Source organism: Heptranchias perlo, chromosome 26 (genome assembly GCF_035084215.1).
Source record: "Heptranchias perlo isolate sHepPer1 chromosome 26, sHepPer1.hap1, whole genome shotgun sequence".
NCBI lineage: Eukaryota > Metazoa > Chordata > Chondrichthyes > Hexanchiformes > Hexanchidae > Heptranchias > Heptranchias perlo.
This window is the reverse complement of record NC_090350.1, coordinates 32,383,941-32,403,684: the sequence shown is the minus strand read 5'-3', so window position 1 is coordinate 32,403,684 and position 19,744 is coordinate 32,383,941. Positions and strand designations below refer to the sequence as shown.

The 19,744-nt window shown below is 43.3% G+C and overlaps 1 protein-coding gene across 1 annotated transcript; it reads right to left on the bottom strand.

Moving 5' to 3' along the window:
• On the bottom strand, nt 1-4,230 carry LOC137342859 (ras-related protein Rab-39A-like). Its single transcript, XM_068007038.1, has 2 exons — nt 3,861-4,230; nt 1-1,131 (listed from the first exon to the last, which is right to left on the bottom strand). Exons 1-2 carry the CDS (start codon nt 4,130-4,132, stop codon nt 750-752), a joined length of 654 nt encoding a protein of 217 aa, XP_067863139.1. The 5' UTR covers nt 4,133-4,230; the 3' UTR covers nt 1-749.
• Nucleotides 4,231-19,744: the final 15,514 nt, after the last annotated feature.

The window sequence follows — 19,744 nt, the reverse complement described above, 5'->3', positions numbered from 1 at the left end:
ATTATAAAAGTGATTATGAGTAAATACAAGGATTTAATTTCAATTCAGATGTTCTAAATTAAACACCATACATTGGTTTATAGATATCATTAATTTTTTTTTAAGATATGGTCTTGATACAAATATTCAACCATCTATTAGTTAATTAGGTATTCTTCCATTTTAAATAAAAGGTTTTATAACCGCATGGAAACCCTGCAGATTTTCACATCATAAAAGCAGCTCGACTGCCATCAGCATTTAAATTGAATATATTTAAAACTTGACTTGAAAACTAGTTTTTCCCCTCTCGGTGCAAGTTCTGAACTGTTGAGAATTTGTATTCACCGACTGAGAGATGCACAATGGTACCTCAGCCATAATTATCTCATGCCACAGTTCTTCTTTTATCAGTACAGCAGTAATACCTTGATGCCATGGTTCCTTGTGGCAAACTACATTTTTGATCTACATGCACCAGAAAAATGTATAAATACAAATGCAGCAATGACAGTTCTCCCATGCACTGTCATAACTCAGAAATTATTCACTGGTTATGAAGGGCCACCTCAAATTATCCCTCGGTCATGTGCCTATTTCACAGTTTACTAGAAACAGTTTGCATTGTGTGGACCAAGGATATTATCTCCCTACTGGGGTCATACCTTTCACCCCAATTGAATGTAGAAATATAGCCAAATTATCAGTCGTATGATACAGCCAACTGACATCAATGTTCAAAAACTGGCTAGCACAAAGTTGAATGGTCACTACTTCAAAAAAACAGGATTGATCTCAGTTAATCCATGCATCCCTCCTTTCACTTCGGACACTTCAGTTTTCACTGATTCAGCTATCGATGAGGCTAGGATAAGAAAAACGTCTTGTATATTAGTGTCGTCTTTGGCTGAAGTCTCGATGTATCTCACACCCAAGTCTGCTGCAATGTGTTCAGCCTCCTCTTGTGAGATTTGCCTTTCAGCTGATAGGTCACTCTTGTGGCCAACAAGAATGAAGATACACTTGCATTGGTCAAGTACAGTACAGGTTTCAACCAGCCAGTTTCTGATGTAGTCTAGAGACTGCCGATTTGTTAAATCAAATACCAGCAGTCCACCAAGTATAGTTCGGAGATGAGATTGTGTGATGGTTCTGAAATAGAATGACAAATAACGTCATAATAATTTAGCCTTATAGTCATGTAGACAAGACATACTGAAGTAGATTTTCCTGGTCCTACACACGGGCTAATAGATCACATGGATGCAACAAATAGGGGAAAATTTTGGAGGCTCCCTTACAAGTGTGAACTCTTTGACCCTCCCAATGATCCAATATACACAGGCGCAGGAAAATCTATCCCATTCTTTCTAGGATTTTAAGAATATCTTTTAGGCAGAAACAGCTCCAACATTTGGAGATATTGAGGACCCTGTTTTTTAATATTTGAAGTAGTCATTTTTCACATGCTACGGCAACACAGACTCAATCAGAACACCAAAACAACTTGCATATGGAGCACAGCACATGGAAAACTGATGCCACAGCCATAGGGGCGTTGGTTCAAATCCCACACCAATGAAAGAGAACAAGAGGAAAGCAGATAACAGTTTAAGAATTCAAAAAGTTCTACTTGCCAAGTAACCCGACATTTTTCAAGCATTACTATATTCACCAGCTCAAGTAGACATTTCAACCCCAGGTGAAACGTTTCCCCCCCTTTTGTTTGACCAATCTCCACCCACTTCCAACACAACTGTTCATAATTCAGCACAGATTTATTAGTCTCACTCAGAAGCACATTGGTGTTGTAGGAGATGCATTTCTGGGGTTCCACTTAAACAACTGTGGGGCAGTATGGACACTTTATTCTGAATCTCACATACATTACATCTCACTTGGATCTGCACAGTGGAGACACAAGGTGCCAAATATATGCAAGCACTGACAAGTCATTCATTCAGAGGCTTAGTGGGTACAAGCTGCAAAAAAAACTCATCCTGCACATTCTTCCTTCTTAGCCATGGTTTCTGCACCTGTCCCATTTTACAGAGACTCCTGTAGCAATGTGGATGTTAAGTAGAGGCAGCATTGGGTTCAGTTGTGACACCCCCATAGTCAAAGAGTCTGCCAGTCCACCAACACTCACTGCCTAGGTTAAATCATGAAAAATGGCCTTGTGACAAAATACCATATCCTCACGGACATTAGATCGCTGACAGAAGGAGGCAGTTGCTGTATTTCTAAAGACACCATTTACTCTCGCCCAGAAAAGGATAGTGGTGGTTAAAAAGAACAAAATAACATTCACCATAGAAATTAACATGGTGCGCCACAACAGAATACTGCTCCATGGTCAGATAGGCAGTCTCAGAGGCTGGAAAGGTAGCTTCATCGCTGGCACTTCAGGCATCAGTAGCAAATTGAATAGAAACTAAACAGAGGAGAACAGATAGAGACAGAGAGAGAGAGAGAGAGAGAGAAAGGGGAAATTCAGAGAGAAAAGGCAGACAGAGAGGGCAAATGTTGAGAGAGAGAAAAAAAAACACAAAAAAAAAGACAAATACAGGAAGAGGGCAGGGCGAACACAGGGAAAAGAAAGAGACAAACAACTAGAGAAAGAAAAAGGGAGACAATACATGGATCAGCACATATATTTGGGCTTAAATTATTTTAATATATTTACAATTTTAAGTCTGAAAAATAAACATAACTCTGTACATTTAAATGCATTAAGTCTCACACTTCTGATTATAAATCTTACTCCTAACATTTCCCTTCCCTTCACACATGCCTGAATGAGAGAGAAATAAAAAGTATAAACCATACCATTTCAAACTTGGATCCAGGAAGCAATCCCATACAGCCCCCGAGATAGATAAACAGATGTTTAACAATCATCAGATTTTGTATGTGTCGACCTACTAGCTGTAGCTGTAGCTATATACCAAATCAAATTCTGCAATGAAAAAGACAGTTTTCCTTTAGGACAGAAGATCCCAGGACAGTGATATTTGCAGGGGGTCCTCGACACAGAAAAGCTTGCAAACCACTGGATTAAAACAAGCAAAGGAAACTGCAGTAGTAAAAAAAAAGGCAAATCATACCTCCCCCAAGGAAAGGCCTATATCCAGCTCCAAACATAAAAACAGATGCCAGTAAGATTCTTTAGTCAGATATCCTAGTGATAAAAGAAGCCTTCATTTCTCCCACTCACAGCAGCCAGAAGACCTTCCAGTACATGTAAAGCTTATTAACAGACCCCCAAGTTAAAGATTTGAGTTTGTTTCACAGTTGAACGGTCTTCCCAAACAATGCCTATTACTTGAACAGTCTTAACATTCAGTCTGCAGGACTTTGCTTTGTAATGTTCAGCCTCACCAAAATATAGACTCTTGTCACACTGTTAATGTGAAGGTTAGACATCAGGAATTTGAAGTTTTTCATTCAGCAGCAGTGAAGAGGGAGTGAGGGGACAGGAGGGAAAGTAATGAGAAAAGCTTTAAGAAGAATTAATGCATAAAATAAACAACAGTGAAAATGGATTTTGATACAGTTCCAGCATTCTGAAAAAGTGGAGATTGTGTATTTAGCATCAATTTTCAAACAGCTCAAGCGTCACTAGACTGATTCATGTCAAGTTAGCAATTTGGAAACTAGTTTTTTCACCCAGATTCCATTCATCACATTTCAGCCAAAAGCAATGATCAAATATACACAAGGACCCATACATTTGAATGCAATAAAACTGGTTTGAACAACTGAAGTTTTTGCAATGCACTATTTTAAGTACAGATGGTAAATAAGATTGGAAGACACAAGGATAATTTCCAAACTATTATGGCTGATTTTACATATTTTAATAAAATTGCTGTACAAACCTGTGTTCCTTTTCCCCTGCCGTATCCCACACCTGAAGCTTCACTCTTACAGTTGGTGTGGTTTCCAGAACATGAATGTAATAATCCACACCAATGGTTTTCTGGAGATCCTCTCTGAAAGTTCCTTCAGTTAAACGGAGCACAATGGATGTTTTGCCCACAGTAGAATCACCAACTAAAATAACAGGAAATTGCCAAATGAACTTTCTCAGACTCCTCCGCCTGACTCTATGTTTTGATACTCCAGGCTGAGTTGACCAACTCTGACCCATGACTGTGAACCAAGGCTTGTGTTGGCTCAAGACTGTTGCACACAATAAAACCAGTGACAAGACTGAAGCTGCTCACTGAATCAATACCCTTTCCCTATCACCCCATACCCTTTATGAGTTTAACAGATTGATTGCTGATGTGATTAGCCAATGGTTTGCAGCATTCAAGTCTTAGCCCCAATCAATGCACAGAAGGGGTGGGGTGCATACTTTAGAAACTACTTTGCATCAAAATAGTGACGGTGATTGGCTGCAAAGTGAATGCTGGTGATTTTTTGGAGCCACAAATAGCACAAGAGTGTTTGTCATAGCACAGGCTTTGTTGTAGGTGATAACTTCTGGAAAATTAGATAGGGGTTGCCCTTACAAATTTTACTATGGAGCTATTCCTAAATCACCAAGAAGCTTTAATTAGTTGGATGATTGTCTTCAGCTACTGTTATGACACGGAAGCTGTACGAAGGTTTGTTTCAGATTTCCAGTATTTACATTTTTTTTTGCTTTTTATTTGTACATTTTATTTTACGTCTTCTGAAGCTGTGTACAAAAACAGAAAATGTAGGAAACACCTAGCAGGTCAGCTAGCATCTGTGGAGAGGACAGACAAGTTAATGTTTTAGGACTGGGGGAAAATAAAAAATGATCAAGCAACAGAACCAGAACAAAGGAGAGGGGGTCAGAAACACAACACAAGGAAGTATCAGTGCAATGACCTACTTAAAATAAAAACAGGAGGTGGTTAAATGGCTGAGGTCATTCACACATCAGGTGACGGGAAGAAACATTAAAGAAATTGGAGAAACAATAACAACTTGCATTTACATAGCGCCTTTAACATAGTAAAACATTCCAAGGCGCTTCACGCGAGCGTTATCAAACAAAATTTGACACCGAGCCACATAAGGAGATGTGCACAGCTGTCTAAAAGCTTGGTCAAAGTGGTAGGTTTTAAGAAGTGTCTTAAAGGAAGAGAGAGTGAGCTAGAGAGGCAGAGAGGTTTAGGGAAGGAATTCCAGAGCTTAGGGCCTAGGCAGCTGAAGACACAGTTGCCAATGGTGGAGCGATTAAAATCGGGGATGCGCAAGATACCAGAATTGGAGGATTGCAGAGATCTCGGAGAGTTCTAGGGCTGGAGGAAGTTACAGAGATAGGGAGGGGTGAAGCCGTGGAGGGATTTGAAAACAAGGATGAGACTTTAAAATTGAGGCGTTCCCGGACTGGGAGCCAATGTAGGTCAGCGAGCACAGTGGTGATGGGTGAACGGGACTTGGTGCGAGTTAGGATATGGGCAGCAGAGTTTTGAATGAGCTCAAGTTTATGGAGGGTGGAAGATAGAAGGCCGGCCAGGAGAGCATTGGAATAGTCGAGTCTGGAGGTAACAAAGGCATGGATGAGGGTTTCAGCAGCAGATGAGCTGAAACGGGCCAAAGACGGGCGATGTTACGGAGGTGGAAGTAGGCAGTCTTGGTGATGGAGCAGATATGTGGTCGAAAGCTCATCTCAGGGTCAAATAGGACTCCAAGGTTGCGAATGGTCTGATTCAGCCTCAGACAGTGGCCAGGGAGAGGGATGGAGTCAGTGGCAAGGGAACGGACTCAATATTTAGTTGGAGGAAATTTTTGTTCACCCAGTACTGGATGTCAGACAAGCAGTGTGACAAATCAGAGACAGTGGAGGGGTTGAGCAAGGTAGCAGTGAGGTAGAGCTGGGTGTCGTCAGCGTTCATGTGGAACCTGACGTGTTTTCGGATGATGCCACCAAGGGGCAGCATGTAGATGAGAAATAGGAGGGGGGGCAATCATAGATCCTTGAGGGACTCCAGAGGTAACAGCAGGAGCAGGAAGAGAAACCATTGTAAGGTGATTCTCTGGCTACTACTGGCTAGATAAGAATGGAACCAGGCGACGCTGTCCCACCCAGCTGGACGACGGAAGAGAGGTATGGGAGGAGAATGGTGTGGTCAACCGAGTCAAAGGCTGCAGACAGGTCGAGAAGAATGATATGGGGTAGTTTACCATGGTCACAGTCACATAGGATCTCATTTGTGACTTTGATAAGGGCCGTTTAAGTACTGCGGCAGGGGCTGAAACCTGATTGGAGGGATTCAAACATGGAGTTGCGGGAAAGTTGGGCATGGATTTGGGAGGCGACAACACCTTCAAGGACTTTGCAGGGGAAAGGGAGGTTGGAGATGGGGCAGTAGTTTGCATGGACAGAGGGGTCAAGGATGGGCTTTTAGAGGGGGGTGATGACAGCAGATTTGAAGGGGAGGGGGGCAATACCTGAGGAGAAGGAATCATTAACAATATCAGTAAACATGGGGGCCAGGAAGGGAAGTTGGGTGGTCAGCAGTTTGATGGGAATAGGGTCGAGGGAGCAGGAGGTGGGTCTCATGGTTAAGATGAGTTTGGAGAGGGCATGAGGGGAGACAGGAGAGAAACTGGAGAAAGATGCAAGTTCAGGGCTAGGGCAGGGGGGAACCTTAGGGGAGGTTTGGCTGGTGGGTTAGGGGAAGGAAGGGAAGCGGCAGAGACAGCTGGACGGTTAGTCTCAATCTTAGTTACAAAGAAGTCCATGAGCTCCTTGCTCTTGTTATTGGAGGTGAGGGTGGAAGAGGCAGGGGAGGGGGGTTTAAGAAGACGGTTTGTAGTGGAGAAGAGAAGCTGAAGGTTATCTTTGCATTGCTGGATGATCCTGGAATGGTAAGCAGTTTTGGCAGAGGAGATCAGGACCCGATAGTGCTTTATGTGGTCCAGCCAGATCTGACGATGAATGGCTAAACCACTTGTTCACCATAAATGTTCGTGTCTGGGTCCATTGGACTTGAGGAAGTAGAGATGAAAACCGTACCGGGGGAATGGCCTGGGTGAGAGAGAGTTTTTAATTAGGACGAGGGCGTCAAAGGTGGAGGTGAGTGTGTGGTTGAGCAGATCGGTAGCTGCAGAAATGTTGTGGTGAACGGAGGGCCAAAGGCTAGACAGATGGGAATTTGAAAGTGCAGTTGTAAGTGACTTAAGGGAGAGTTTTTTCCAGGAGCGAACACAGAAGGAAGTGGGGTTGGGAGGGAGGAGGGGAATTTGGGTGGAGAGGGATACAAGGACGGCTACAAGGAGGGATACCAGGATGTCAGAGATGGCTTATTGGTGATTAACATGATGGGAGTAGAGAGGCCATGTGAGATGGCAAGGTCAAGGCGGTGGCTGTGAATATGGGTAGGAAAGTTTATCTGGAGGGAGAGGTTAAGGGAGGATAGGAGGGCAGTGAACTCAGAGGAGAGAGGGCATGATGAGTTGAGATGAAGGTTGAAATCACAGAGGATGAGAAGTCGCTCGATGAAGAGGTTGAGGGAGGAAAGCAGTGAAGATATTTCGGTGAAAAACTTGATATGTTACTTGGGTGGGCAGTAGAGAACGAGGATTTTAAAGGAGAGGTGAGAAGAAGTGCCAAAGGAGTAGTGGGGACAGACCAAGGTGTGATTTGGAGATAAAGGCCACACCGCCACCGTGGCGTTCTGGGCGGGGCAGAGTACCCGAGAGGGGAGGAATGAAAGGAGGCATGATGACAGAAAAGAGGGGCCTAGGAGAGGGGTAAAAAGAAAAGAAGAAAATAGGTGAAAAAAGGGGAAATAGAATTGATGGGCTGGGGTCAGGATCGGCAACCAAATCATGCACATGAATGGACACAGGGAACCTCAAGTTACATAGGCATGGTTATATAGCAAGATTAGGATAGATAGGTCCAGGTAATAAACAGAGAATAGAGAGGAAATAATAGGAGGAAGTCCAAAGTTAAAGTCAGAGGTCCCGTGGTGGAATAAAGTTGACCATAGGATGGAGTCGGCTTGGAGCATCGATGAACTCTAATGTCCAGGTTTGGAGACAGGTGTGGAGGGCGAGTGAATCCAGAAGCTATTTGAAGGGTAGAGTATTGGAGGACGCACTGCTGGAGGTATTTCTGTGGGAATGAACAGCCAGGAGGTGTGCAGAATTGATCGCTGGGCAGGAAAACAGTGGCCAAGTTGGAGGTCACTATAAACGGTGGAGAAGTGGACGAAGGCCCAGCAGAGTGAATTTCAGGCCAAGAACCACACTGCAGCAAAGAAAGCTGAAGAAAACAGTTGGACCTGTCGGACAGTCATAAGCTCAAAAGCAAAATACTGCGGATGCCGGTCTGAAATAAAAAAACAGAAAATTTCAGGACCTGAAACATTAACTCTGTTTCTTTCTCCACAGATGCTGCCTGACTTGCTGAGTGTTTCCAATCATTAGCTCAGCAGGTAACAGCAGCGGTGGGGGATGGGCTATAGGCTAGACAAAGTTACCTTAAAATATAAGCAAGTGAATAGCAGATCAGAGTCACAGCAGCTGAGTCTTGCAGTGTAGTCCAGTGGAGTAGCGTAGTCTTGACGACAGAGAAGTCCAGGAATTTGGAAGCAAAAAAAAAATTCACTTACCTTTCTGGTGGCTGCTGCTTGCTAGGCCGCAACCAGGCCAGGAAAACCTGAGAGGAGCAGACTCGACGCCAGCTCCGCTCAGAGAGAGGTTCTAAAACAGACGTTAGATACCACATTAGCACATGGAATGGAGCCCACACCTGTTTTAGTGGCCCTGCCAGACGTCTGAAAATTGTTGGAGGCAATTATGGCATCGGATGTTTCTCAGGCGTCCTTGGGCCACAACGGAATTTATCATTTTTGCCTCCATTTTCCGTCTGGAAAACTGGCACAATGAGGACCAATTTCTACTCCCAGAAAGCCTGCAGGTCAAGTCTGAAATTAAAACAGAAAATGATGGCAAAACACAGTGGGTCCACCAGCCCCAAAATGAGAAAACAAGGCCTCCAGCAAGAGCACAGACTCCCCTACCTGCACTGTGGGCTGACGAAGGGTTTCCAACCCAAACGGACAAAGCAGCCCGCTTGATTGGCACCCCATCCACCACCCTAAACATTCACTCCCTTCATCACCGGCACATTGTGGCTGCAGTGTGTACCATCCATAGGATGCACTGCAGCAACTCACCAAGGTTTCTTCGACAGCTCCTCCCAAACCTGCGACCTCTACCACCTAGAAGGACAAGGGCAGCAGGCACCTGGGAACAACACCACCTACACGTTCCCCTCCAAGTCACACACCATCCCGACTTGGAAATATATCGCTGTTCCTTCATCGTCGCTGGGTCAAAATCCTGGAACTCCCTACTTAACAGCATTGTGGGAGAACCTTCACCACACGGACTGCAGCGGTTCAAGAAGGCGGCTCACCACCACCTTCTCAAGCGCAATTAGGGATGGGCAATAAAAGCTGGCCTCGCCAGTGACGCCCACATCCCATGAACGAATAAAAAAAAAGACCTCACCAGCACCCGGAATTGTACAGAAAATGAAGGACATAGCTAAGGTCTAAAGTTGTTTTGCCATTTCTGCCCATCTCGAACATGATGTCATCTTCTCAGCTTTTCCCCCGAGTGTGCCTACCACTGCCTTAGCCACTCACGTAATTTTGTTTCTCCAAATAAATGCAAATTGCTGATGTTTCAACTAAATTTTCCCATGTTTTCTGCATTGCTGGACTGTACTGGCCTTCCCTCCGCCCCACTCCCCCCACCCCCATCCCACTCTCCGCAACATTGAGGAAGGTCTGTAGCCAGAAGCCTAAAGTAGTGACTTGGAAGTAACTTCACATAAACAGTTCTGTCATCCGGTGTTCCACAATCACATTGTAATGTAAACAGGGAGGATTTCAGATAAGAATGGCCACTTCAGCCAGTACAGTACTTACTTGGAGAGGAGGGAAACCCCTTCTCAGCCACAGATTGTTCTGCTTCCATCCAATCTCCCTAGAGTAAACAAATAGTGTGAAACTAGCTGTTACCATGGTAACATGGTAATAGAAATGCCACCGGCTATCTGTTTCTTGCTCGACCTGGCTGGTCCTCCTCATGCAGTCTTTGACAGATATCTCTTCCCAGTCTATAGTATAAACAAGAAAAGCAAATTCTGATCTTATCAAACCAGTGCTGTAAAACCATCCTAGTGAATAAAGTATATGCAGTTTTAGAAGTCAACAATTTCTGGATTAGTTCTTCTAGCTCATGTCTTTAGGTCCAAATCTCCTCTCTACCGCCTTATAGTGACCACTAGTTGTTTTGTCTCAAATGTTGGCAGGGCGCAGTGTGTGAAGTGCAGAAGCAGCAACATATAAATACTGTTCACTTTTCAAAGCAGGTTCACTTTTACAATTAATGGAATAAGTCAGAACTAGCCTGTAGCAAATTCTCTGAGCCACTATAATGGTTATATTGTATTTTATCATTGTATGAGTACATCTGGTCAGATGGACGGAATAAAATGGAGGTCAGCTATGAGATCATGAGTTTGTATATCTAGGGTTCAATGCCAACCATCATTGGGATGTAGAAATACAAATTGATGCTGCACCTCCAACTGACAGAACCACTGTTCATTGGGATACACTGTATGTCCATGCTGTAGTCAGGAGGTTGGTAGCGATCTTTGTGCTGGATAGGACATAGGGTTGAAAGCTCAGCTCAGGTTCAAATAGGACGCCGAGGTTGCAAATAGTCTGGTTCAGCCTGAGACAGTTGCGGAGGAGGGAGATGCAATCGCTGGTCAGGGAACGGAGTTTGTGGCTTGGGCCGCAGACAATGGGATCTCCTCGTTACTTCTTCAAATAGTGTTATGAGATCTTTTACATCCCCTGGGACGGGGCAACAGTTTACCATCTCATCCGAAAAACATCATTTCTGACAGTACATCACTCCCTCTGCAGTGCACAGAAGTGTAAGTCAAGACTAAGTGCTCAAGTTCCTGGAATGGGGCAATGCATTCACTCATTTTGCAGTGAGTTGTGCAACTCATTGTGTGACTTTCAAGGAGCTCCTCCTAACTCCTGTCTGCCTTGTGAGGACTCAAACCTATGCTTGTCAGTTCTAATAACGGGCTAGAGACTACACTCCTTGGATGGGAAAATAAGTGGGGCTTCACTGAGGTCCAGGGTTCCAAGATGACACACCTGGTAATGGAATTTCAGAACCAAGTCAATCGTCTATGGAAGACTCAGTAATCCAATACGTGAGCCAAAGAGGCCCACAGTGTTCTAGAGAGTTGCTGATTATCGACCTGCTAGACAAATTCACTAATGCCAGGATTTGCCTTCTTCAGAGGACGAGTGATCAACACATCAAATAGATTTCTGGGTAGAGTGGTGGAGGCAAAAAACATGGAATGATTTAAGAATCAGTTGGATACTATGAGGAGGACTGATCAGACCATTCCAGCCCCGTATTCATTCAACTCTGGCCTCTTGTGCATCCCCCACTCCCTTTGTCCCATCATTGGCAGATATGCCTATAGCTGCCTTGGCCCTAAGTTCTGGAATTCCCTCCCTAAACCTTTCTGTCTCTCCACCTTTAAGACCCTCCTTAGAACTTACTTCTATGATCAAGCTTTAGTCGCCTGTCCTAATATCTCCTTCTTTGGCTAGGTGTCAATTTTTGACTTTTTATGTTCCTCTGAAGTGCCTTGAGACATTTTCTTACGTTAAAGGTGCTAAATTAATGCAAGTCGTTGTCTTTCATGTCCTGAGAATGTCCTAAAGCACTTCACAGGGAATGAAGTACTTTAAAACTGCTGTAACATAGGCAAACGCAGCAGCTAATTTTCGCTCTGCATGGTCCCACAAACAGCAAAGAGAAATGACCAAATAATCTGATTTTGTGGTGTTGGTTGAGGAATAAATGTTGGCCAGGCACCAGGAGAACTCCGCTGCTCTTTTTCAAATAGTGTCATGGGATCTTTTATAACCACCTGAGTGGGAAAACAGGACCTCTGTTTAATATCTCATCCAAAAGACAGCACCTCCAACAGTCTAGCACATCCTCAGTACTGCACTGAAGTATCAGCCCAGATTATGTGCTCAAATCTCTGTGGTGGGGCTTGAACCCACAACCTTCTGACTCAGAGTGAAAGCGTTACCACTGAGCCAAGGTTGACCCAGAGTAAAACCAAAACCATTTTCAGTGCCAACATAAACTCCATCTTCTTGTTACTGATACCATCTCCCTGCCTAGCCAGCTCAACATACGGGCTTTGTGTGCAACCCTGAGTGGAGCTTATACCCCACATACAATTCACCACCAAAACAGGCTGCGGTTTCACTAATATCTGTTCTGCGGTACCATCCTGGATGAATTTATATCCCAATTACTTCCATTCCTGGTCTTCCATTGTCTATAAACTCCAACTTGTCTAAGATGCAGTTGCCTGTACTCTGTCCTGCATTAGAACCATAGAACCATAGAAAAGATACAGCACTGAAGGGGGCCATTCGGCCCATCATGTCCGCACCAGCTCGAAGAACAACCAGGTGCCCATTCTAATCCCACCTTCCAGCACCTGGTCTGTAGCCCTGTAGCTTACAGCACTTTAGGTACAGGTCCAGGTACTTTTAAAAAAGAGTTGAGGGTCCCTGCCTCTACCACCAATTCGGGCAGCGAATTCCATACACCCACCACCCTCTAGGTAAAAAAGTTTTTCCTCATGTCCCCTCTAATCCTTCCATCAATCAGCTTAAATCTATGTCCTTTAGTTCTTGAACTCTCCGCTAGGGGAAATAGGTACTTCCTGTCTATTCTATCTAGGCCCCTCATAATTTTGTACACCTCAATCAAGTATCTTCTCAGCCTCCTCTGCTCTAAGGAAAACAACCCCAGCCTATCCAATCTCTCCTCATAGCTGCAATTTTCAAGCCCTGGCAACATTCTTCTGCACTGTCCCCAGAGCAATTACGTCCTTCCTGTAATGTGGTGACCAGAACTGCGCACAATACTCCAGCTGTGGCCTTACCAGCGTTTTATACAGTTCCATCATTACATCCCTGCTTTTGTATTCTATACCTCGGCTAATAATGGAGAACATTCTGTATGCCTTCTTCACAACCTTATCTACCTGTACTGCCACCTTCAGGGACCTGTGCATATGCACTCCAAGGTCTCTCACTTCCTCTACCCCTCAATATATTCCCGTTTACAGCGTATTCCCTTTTACTGTTTGCCCTCCCTAAGTGCATTACCTCACACTTCTCTGGGTTGAACTCCATTTGCCACTTTTCCGTCCACTCCACCAACCCATTGATATCTTCTTGGAGTCTACAGCTATCCTCTTCACTATCAACTACATGGCCAATTTTTGTGTCGTTTGCAAATTTGCCAATCATGCCCCCTACATTTAAGTCCAAATCATTAATATATACCACAAACAGCAAGGGACCTAACACCGAGCCCTGTGGCACACTACTGGAAACGGATTTCCATTCGCAAAGACATCCATCGACTTTTACCTTTTGTTTCCTGTTAGTGAGCCAATTTTGGATCCAATTCGCTACATTTCCCTGTATCCCATGGACTTTTACCTTTCTGATCAGTCTACCATGTGGGACCTTGTCAAATGCCTTACTAAAATCCATGTAGACAACATCCACTGCATTACCCTCATCAATCCTCCTGGTCACTTCCTCAAAGAATTCAATCAGATTTGTAAGGCATGACCTTCCCTGAACAAATCTATGCTCACTATCTCTGATCAAACCATGCCTTTCCAGTGACTGTTCATCCTATCTCAGTATTGATTCTAATAGTTTGCCCACCACCGAGGTACGACTGACCGGCCTATAATTCAGTACCACTGACCCACCAGCTTTGTCCTCACAGGCCTACACTAGCTCCCTGTTCTCCAATGTAAAATCCTTGCCCTCATCTTCAAGTCTTTCCATGGTTTCATTCCTCTCTACTTTGGTAACATTCTTCAGCCTTGTATCACGCCACCAATTCTGGCCTCCTCTGCATCTTTGCTTCATCATTGATGGTAGAGCATTCAATCACCTTAACCTTACTCTCTGGTACTCACTCCTTAAACCCTTCTGCCTATCTTCCGCTCTGGCCTCCTTTAAAAACCTCAAAACCAATTGTTCAATTAGCCGTCCTATTCTCTCTCCCTAAACTTGGTAACAGTTCCTCTTATTTCCCTGTAAAAGGATATTTTCTGTGCTAAAAGCCCTATTTGAATGGAAGTTGTTGCAGCTGTTTTAAGTTCTTTCTGGGTGAAAGAGCGGAGATATGCTGAATGAGATCCCTTAGCCATAGTTATCTGGCGATCACAAGAGCAGTGCGATCTAATTAGTGATGAACAAAATGAAAGATGGCACTCCGTGATTAATCTGTGGGTAAAGATATAATGGTTCAGCATCGCATTACACAAAGATAAGGAAAGTCTCACATTTCCCACTCTGTGCTGACATTGATTTTCCTCTGTGACCCGAGGTTACAGAAGGGGAAAAAAAAAAAAATCAGCTGAAGATCCCAATCCTGATTGCCATCTGGTGGAAAGTGCATTTGGTCCAGTGGGTATTCTCCTCTACTTCTCTTCCCACCCTCCTTCCAAATTCACTGTCCAAACTTACATGTGAAGAATAGCCGCTTGGCGAGAGCTAGCACTAGTGGAACCAATACCTACCATAGGTCATGGGCTTAAGGAATTTTTAAAAATGGGTAATTATGAGTGGAAAAGGGGAACACAAAAGAGAAAGAAGAATAAAAAAGACACAAAAAAGCTCCCAATGGCTCACCAAGTTTATCTACTGATTGCCTGAGCCATAGAAATCAGGTTTGATCCCAGGACTTTGTTGAGCTAGCTGATCTCAGCTGGGGTAGTGGCAGGGACACTGCACTTTGCCTCAACATCCCTACATTAGAGAGGGGAAAATGGGTCAGTGTCCCCTCCCTCATTGCTATCCAGCAACTTCACCTGGGAGTGCATATGCACAGAGGATCAGAGTCAGCCATGATACCCTCTGTGGTGGAATATCTAGTCCACATTCATTGTTTAGCTTTGGCCAAGGATAATGGCCACTTGAGGTAGTAAAGGATGGCTGGTGTCTGTGGAACTGGACCCCAGCAAGGAACCAATGCCTTTGGGAAAGGAGGGAAGGGGAAAAATCTGGTAAGAGGCACAAAATGAAACAGAAAAGTTAAGGGCCTACACTCTATGTGTAAAAAAAAAAGTTTGAGCAGAATACTCTGGCCAAATTGCTCTTGTTCCTATTGTAATCTCGATCTATCAAAGTGCTAATTATCACAAACCATTGTCATTGTTCCTTAGTTTCGGAAATAATCAGCAACATTTGAATAGTTTATAACAGCTTGTTTGTTACAATCACTCCTTTGTTGTATTCTTTACATACTGCATTACCCTTTATTAATATAATCTTCCATTATTGTTCCACTGGTGGTTCCTGCTAACATCTATTCTTGCACTCCCTACAGAGTTGGCAAAATCTAGCAATCTCATCAGTGCATATTCCCATCAACAAGGAAAGTGTCTTGTAATATTGTGAGGAGATTATTTGCAAAGCCAGGGTTGAGTTGTGGCTTGTCATTTCAGGAGAAATTCACTCAGCTTTCACTGAAATAATAAGAGCCTCCCTTCAGTTCCTGAATTTTTTTTTAAAAACCAACAGTTAAGTGTTTCCTGCTTTATTATATTATCAAAAGTGCCCCTGTTACTCCTGGAATCCATGATGGTGAAACACACAATCCCTGGCAGCTAGACAAATTCAATTGTAAAGGAAAACAATGTCAGAAGTCAGGCTTTGAAGTAGATGTAAAAACAATAACATGCATATTGAATTGTAAATAGAACTGAGCTCCCAAAACGCTGCCACAAGCATGTTGGGGGGGGGGGGGGGGGGAAGAAAGAGAACAAACTGAAGTGATTATAATTGAAAGAGTAACAGAGACAGCAGGATAAGATCAGGATACTGAAGGCAGGTGGAAAACAGAAGACTGTACAGATAAACATCAAGTACCCAGAAAAAAATAGGATAAAGTAGGATACCAAAAGTTACTTTGAACATTTAGTGCAAAGTACTGCAATACCCTTTTTGGTTTCATTTTCTCTACACAATATAATTACAGATGAGGAAAGTCAATCAGCTCATCTTAGTTCATCCATTTAGAATGACCCAAAGTCCTCGCATTACAGCATCTAAACAGTTCTTAAAATGCTTTACATGGTTTTCTCCTCATTACTCTCTCTGGGAGTCCATTCCATGTATTCACTGTGTGTGAACAACTTTCTGTAGAACATTTGTTAGGTTGACATTATGTGCAATTTAGTGCTGAATTCTGAAATAGAAAAAATGAAAAAATGTGCTGAACTGCACACAGTATTCTTAGACTAGGGGACTTTCTACAGGGAAACCAGTGGGACCCATTGAGAGTTTTGTTTATACCATGGAGGTACAATTGCATTTTTGAAATTGTTTTATACTTGCTATGAATGAAGAATACTACATGTACAGATTGTACATTAATAATCCTCATTCATGGGATCTGCTCCTCTCTCTACAGAAATGAGTGGCTGTCCTCTTGAACAGACTCTTAAGGTCAGCCCAAGATAGAATGATTCACAGCAGAGACAGAGCTGGGTTAAAGTTAACTATGTATCTCAATGTTAAGGGGTGGGAAAATAAAGTTCCCATTCCTGACTGCTATCCCATGACCCCTGCTGGTAAATGCACATATGGACATTGGGGGAAGACAATCACACTTGCTCCATTCTAATGCTCTCCTGGCTGGCCTCCCACCTTGCACTCTCTGTAAACTTGAGCTCTTCAAAAACTGCTGCACATATCCAAACTTCACAAAGCCCCGTTCACTCGTTACCCCTGTGCTCGCTGCCCTAAATTGGCTCCCAGTCCTGCAATGCCTCAATTTTAAAATTATTTTCCTTGTTTTCAAATCCCTCCATGGCCTTACCCCTCCCTATTTCTGTAACCTCCTCCAGCCCCACAACCCTCAGATCTCTGCACTCCTCCAATTCTGGCCTCTTGCGTATTCCCGGTTTTCATCGCTCCACAATTGCAGCCGTGCTTTCAACTGCCCAGACCCTAAGCTCTGAAATTCCCTCCCTAAATCTCTCTGCCTCTCTCTCCACCTTTAAGACGCTCCTTAAAACCTACCACTTTGGCTAAGCTTTTGGTCACCTGTCCTAATATCTCCTTATGTGGCTCAGTGGCAAAGTTTGTCCAATAACACTCCTATGAAGCGCTATGGGATGTTTTATTACATCAAAGGCGCTATATAAATGCAAGTAGTTGTAGATACCCAACACTATTAATGCTCAATATGAAAATTAGTAACTTTGAAAGTTGCCAGCTCCCATGAAATTATGCCCCAGTATGAGTGACTGCCTTCAGGAATGAACAAAGTAATATTGAGTTTAACCGAACAAAATGTGCGGTTTCCAGCCATACACCACTCCAAGATTTCAGCATTCTTCCAACTCTCACCTCTTGTGCATCCTCACTCCCTTTGCCTCACCATCGGCGGCCATGCCTTCATCCTTCTCTGCTGGAATTCCCTCCTTAAAACCTATCTCTTTGACCGGTCCTAATATCTCCTTCTTCGGCTCAGTGTCAATTTTCGTCTGATTACACTCCCATGAAGCGCCTTGGGATGCCTTCTTACCTTAAAGGCGCTAAATAAATGCTAGTTGTTGTTGACTATTTCAATAATTTAAATCTAGATCAGATGGAGAGGGAGCAGCTACAAAATCATGAGTGGATAGACGATTTTTCTGGTTAATAAATCAGGAGAATGTAACATCCATTGCAATGTTTTTCTATGGGTGCCTAGTATTTGAAAAAATATTTTAAAGGGCAATAGGTAGTATAACCAAATTGCTTGCAATCTTATTACAGTAAGTATTGTAGACCAATTCCTGCTCAGCTACAGGTGGCAGAATCTATCCATTGCCGTGGCATTTGCAGAGGAGACTTCAGTTATGGAGGCCATAGAAGTATCTTATGAATGCTCCCATCCCAACGAAGGCAGCTTTGGGGTCCAAACTCCCAAGATCCAGTCGTGGCTGATTTCAACTCGGTTGGACAACAGTTACGAGCAACTATGATGCAGCAATTCTGAAACCTCATAGATGCTTGCCAGGCTATACTTACGCAGATGAGTGAGTAGTGAAGAAATGCCCTCCACCAGCAGCATCGGTGGAGTAGCACTGGGGCAGCAGGTTGGTACACGCGTCAATAGTCATCATGTAGCCCTGCACAAATGGCAGTATGCACTATTTTGGAAAGCATTTGAGCCCACATCTGGAGCAGAGGTCCCAGGTCCATCAGGATTAGTTGTACATAGTGTGCCTTCTGTACCCACCACAGCTTGCTCATCGGTTATGGCTGGTGCTACTCCCTCACTTGGGAAGCATATAGTGCCAAGTGTAACCACAACCAACAAGGAGACATTCAGAAGAAACGCTGCTGCAAAATACATACACTTCTAGCACAGCACTAGATAAAATTAATTCACTTTTAATATATCTTAAAATCTATCATTCTTTCATTGCGCAGAAAATAAAGGGTCAATTGTTCAAAAACAAGATTCCCAAGATGTACCTGCTGGTATCTGGAAGGTCGCTGTGGTATAAAGGTTGACTGGCAGTACAGATAGTTGACTCTCCCTGCAAAGACTGAACGTGAATTTTTTTTTGCTGCGGCTAACTTTTGTACACGCGTTATAGCGTGGCAGCAAGACTCTGAGCAGCAGCAGCAGCAAAGGTCTAATATAGTTTCTCCAACCAGTATGTCTCCATAGTTTACTCAAATCTACTATTTTTTTAAAAATTAAGGATTACACACAGATTAAAGAGGAGTCATTCTTCTGATTTCCAGGGCCCAGTACCGAGGAACAGCAGAATGGAATCGGATATTAAAATTTCTTCATACCTTTCATGAGACAGGATCATTAGATACTTTTAAATTGTATCACAATGCCACTTTAAAAAAATACACCTGACTGGCATGGGATAACTAAAATTTTAAATCAATTAAAAGTATCCAATTACAATCTTTACTCACCTATTACAGTATATATTTAGTGTATCCACTAACAATTACCCTGCGCCAAGTTTAACAATAGGCCATATTAACTCTTTGCCCCTCAAATAAAAAGCAGCTTCCACTAAAATGAATGGTTTTGTGATGAAAAAGTCTTGAATTATGCAGGGGAGAAAGTCAAGGCTTTATGGTCATTTGTAGGAGTGGCCATATTGTCAAAACTAGAAGTAGATGAGAAATCAGTAGTATTGCAGCAATATTAAACCTTCTGAGTTTTGATCTATGGAATGCCCTCAGCATGTCCATGTCAAAAGACATATCCGACAAACAAAAAGATAAATGGTATATTCCAAACGTTTTTCAATGTAGGAGCAAGTTTATAAGAGGGAAATTGTATTTCTTTGAAAATAAATGTTTAAACTTTTTTTTTAAGCTAGTTTTCTCCCCATCTCTCCTGAAGGGTGGGGTGTGCGGCAGAAGCCCTCCTGTAATTTATCCGTGGAACCATTCTTCACATGACCCTAGATAGTGAGTATTTGTCGGCTGTTTTCCAGTGGAGGGCATCAGCATAAAACCTGATCATCTTCTTGCCCAACGTCATGGGAGTTCCAGCAAGTGCTACAGGACAACAATCATGGGCGCGATCTCGGATTTTACTCTTCCCGTGTACATAAGCAATTGATCATGGA

Coding starts and splice junctions, on each gene's coding strand:
- LOC137342859 (XM_068007038.1), bottom strand. CDS start 4,132: ATGGGTCAGAGTTGGTCAACTCAGCCTGGAGTATCAAAACATAGAGTC. Junction 1,132..3,860: donor GCAGGGGAAAAGGAACACAG/GTTTGTACAGCA, acceptor ATTCTATTTCAG/AACCATCACACAATCTCATC.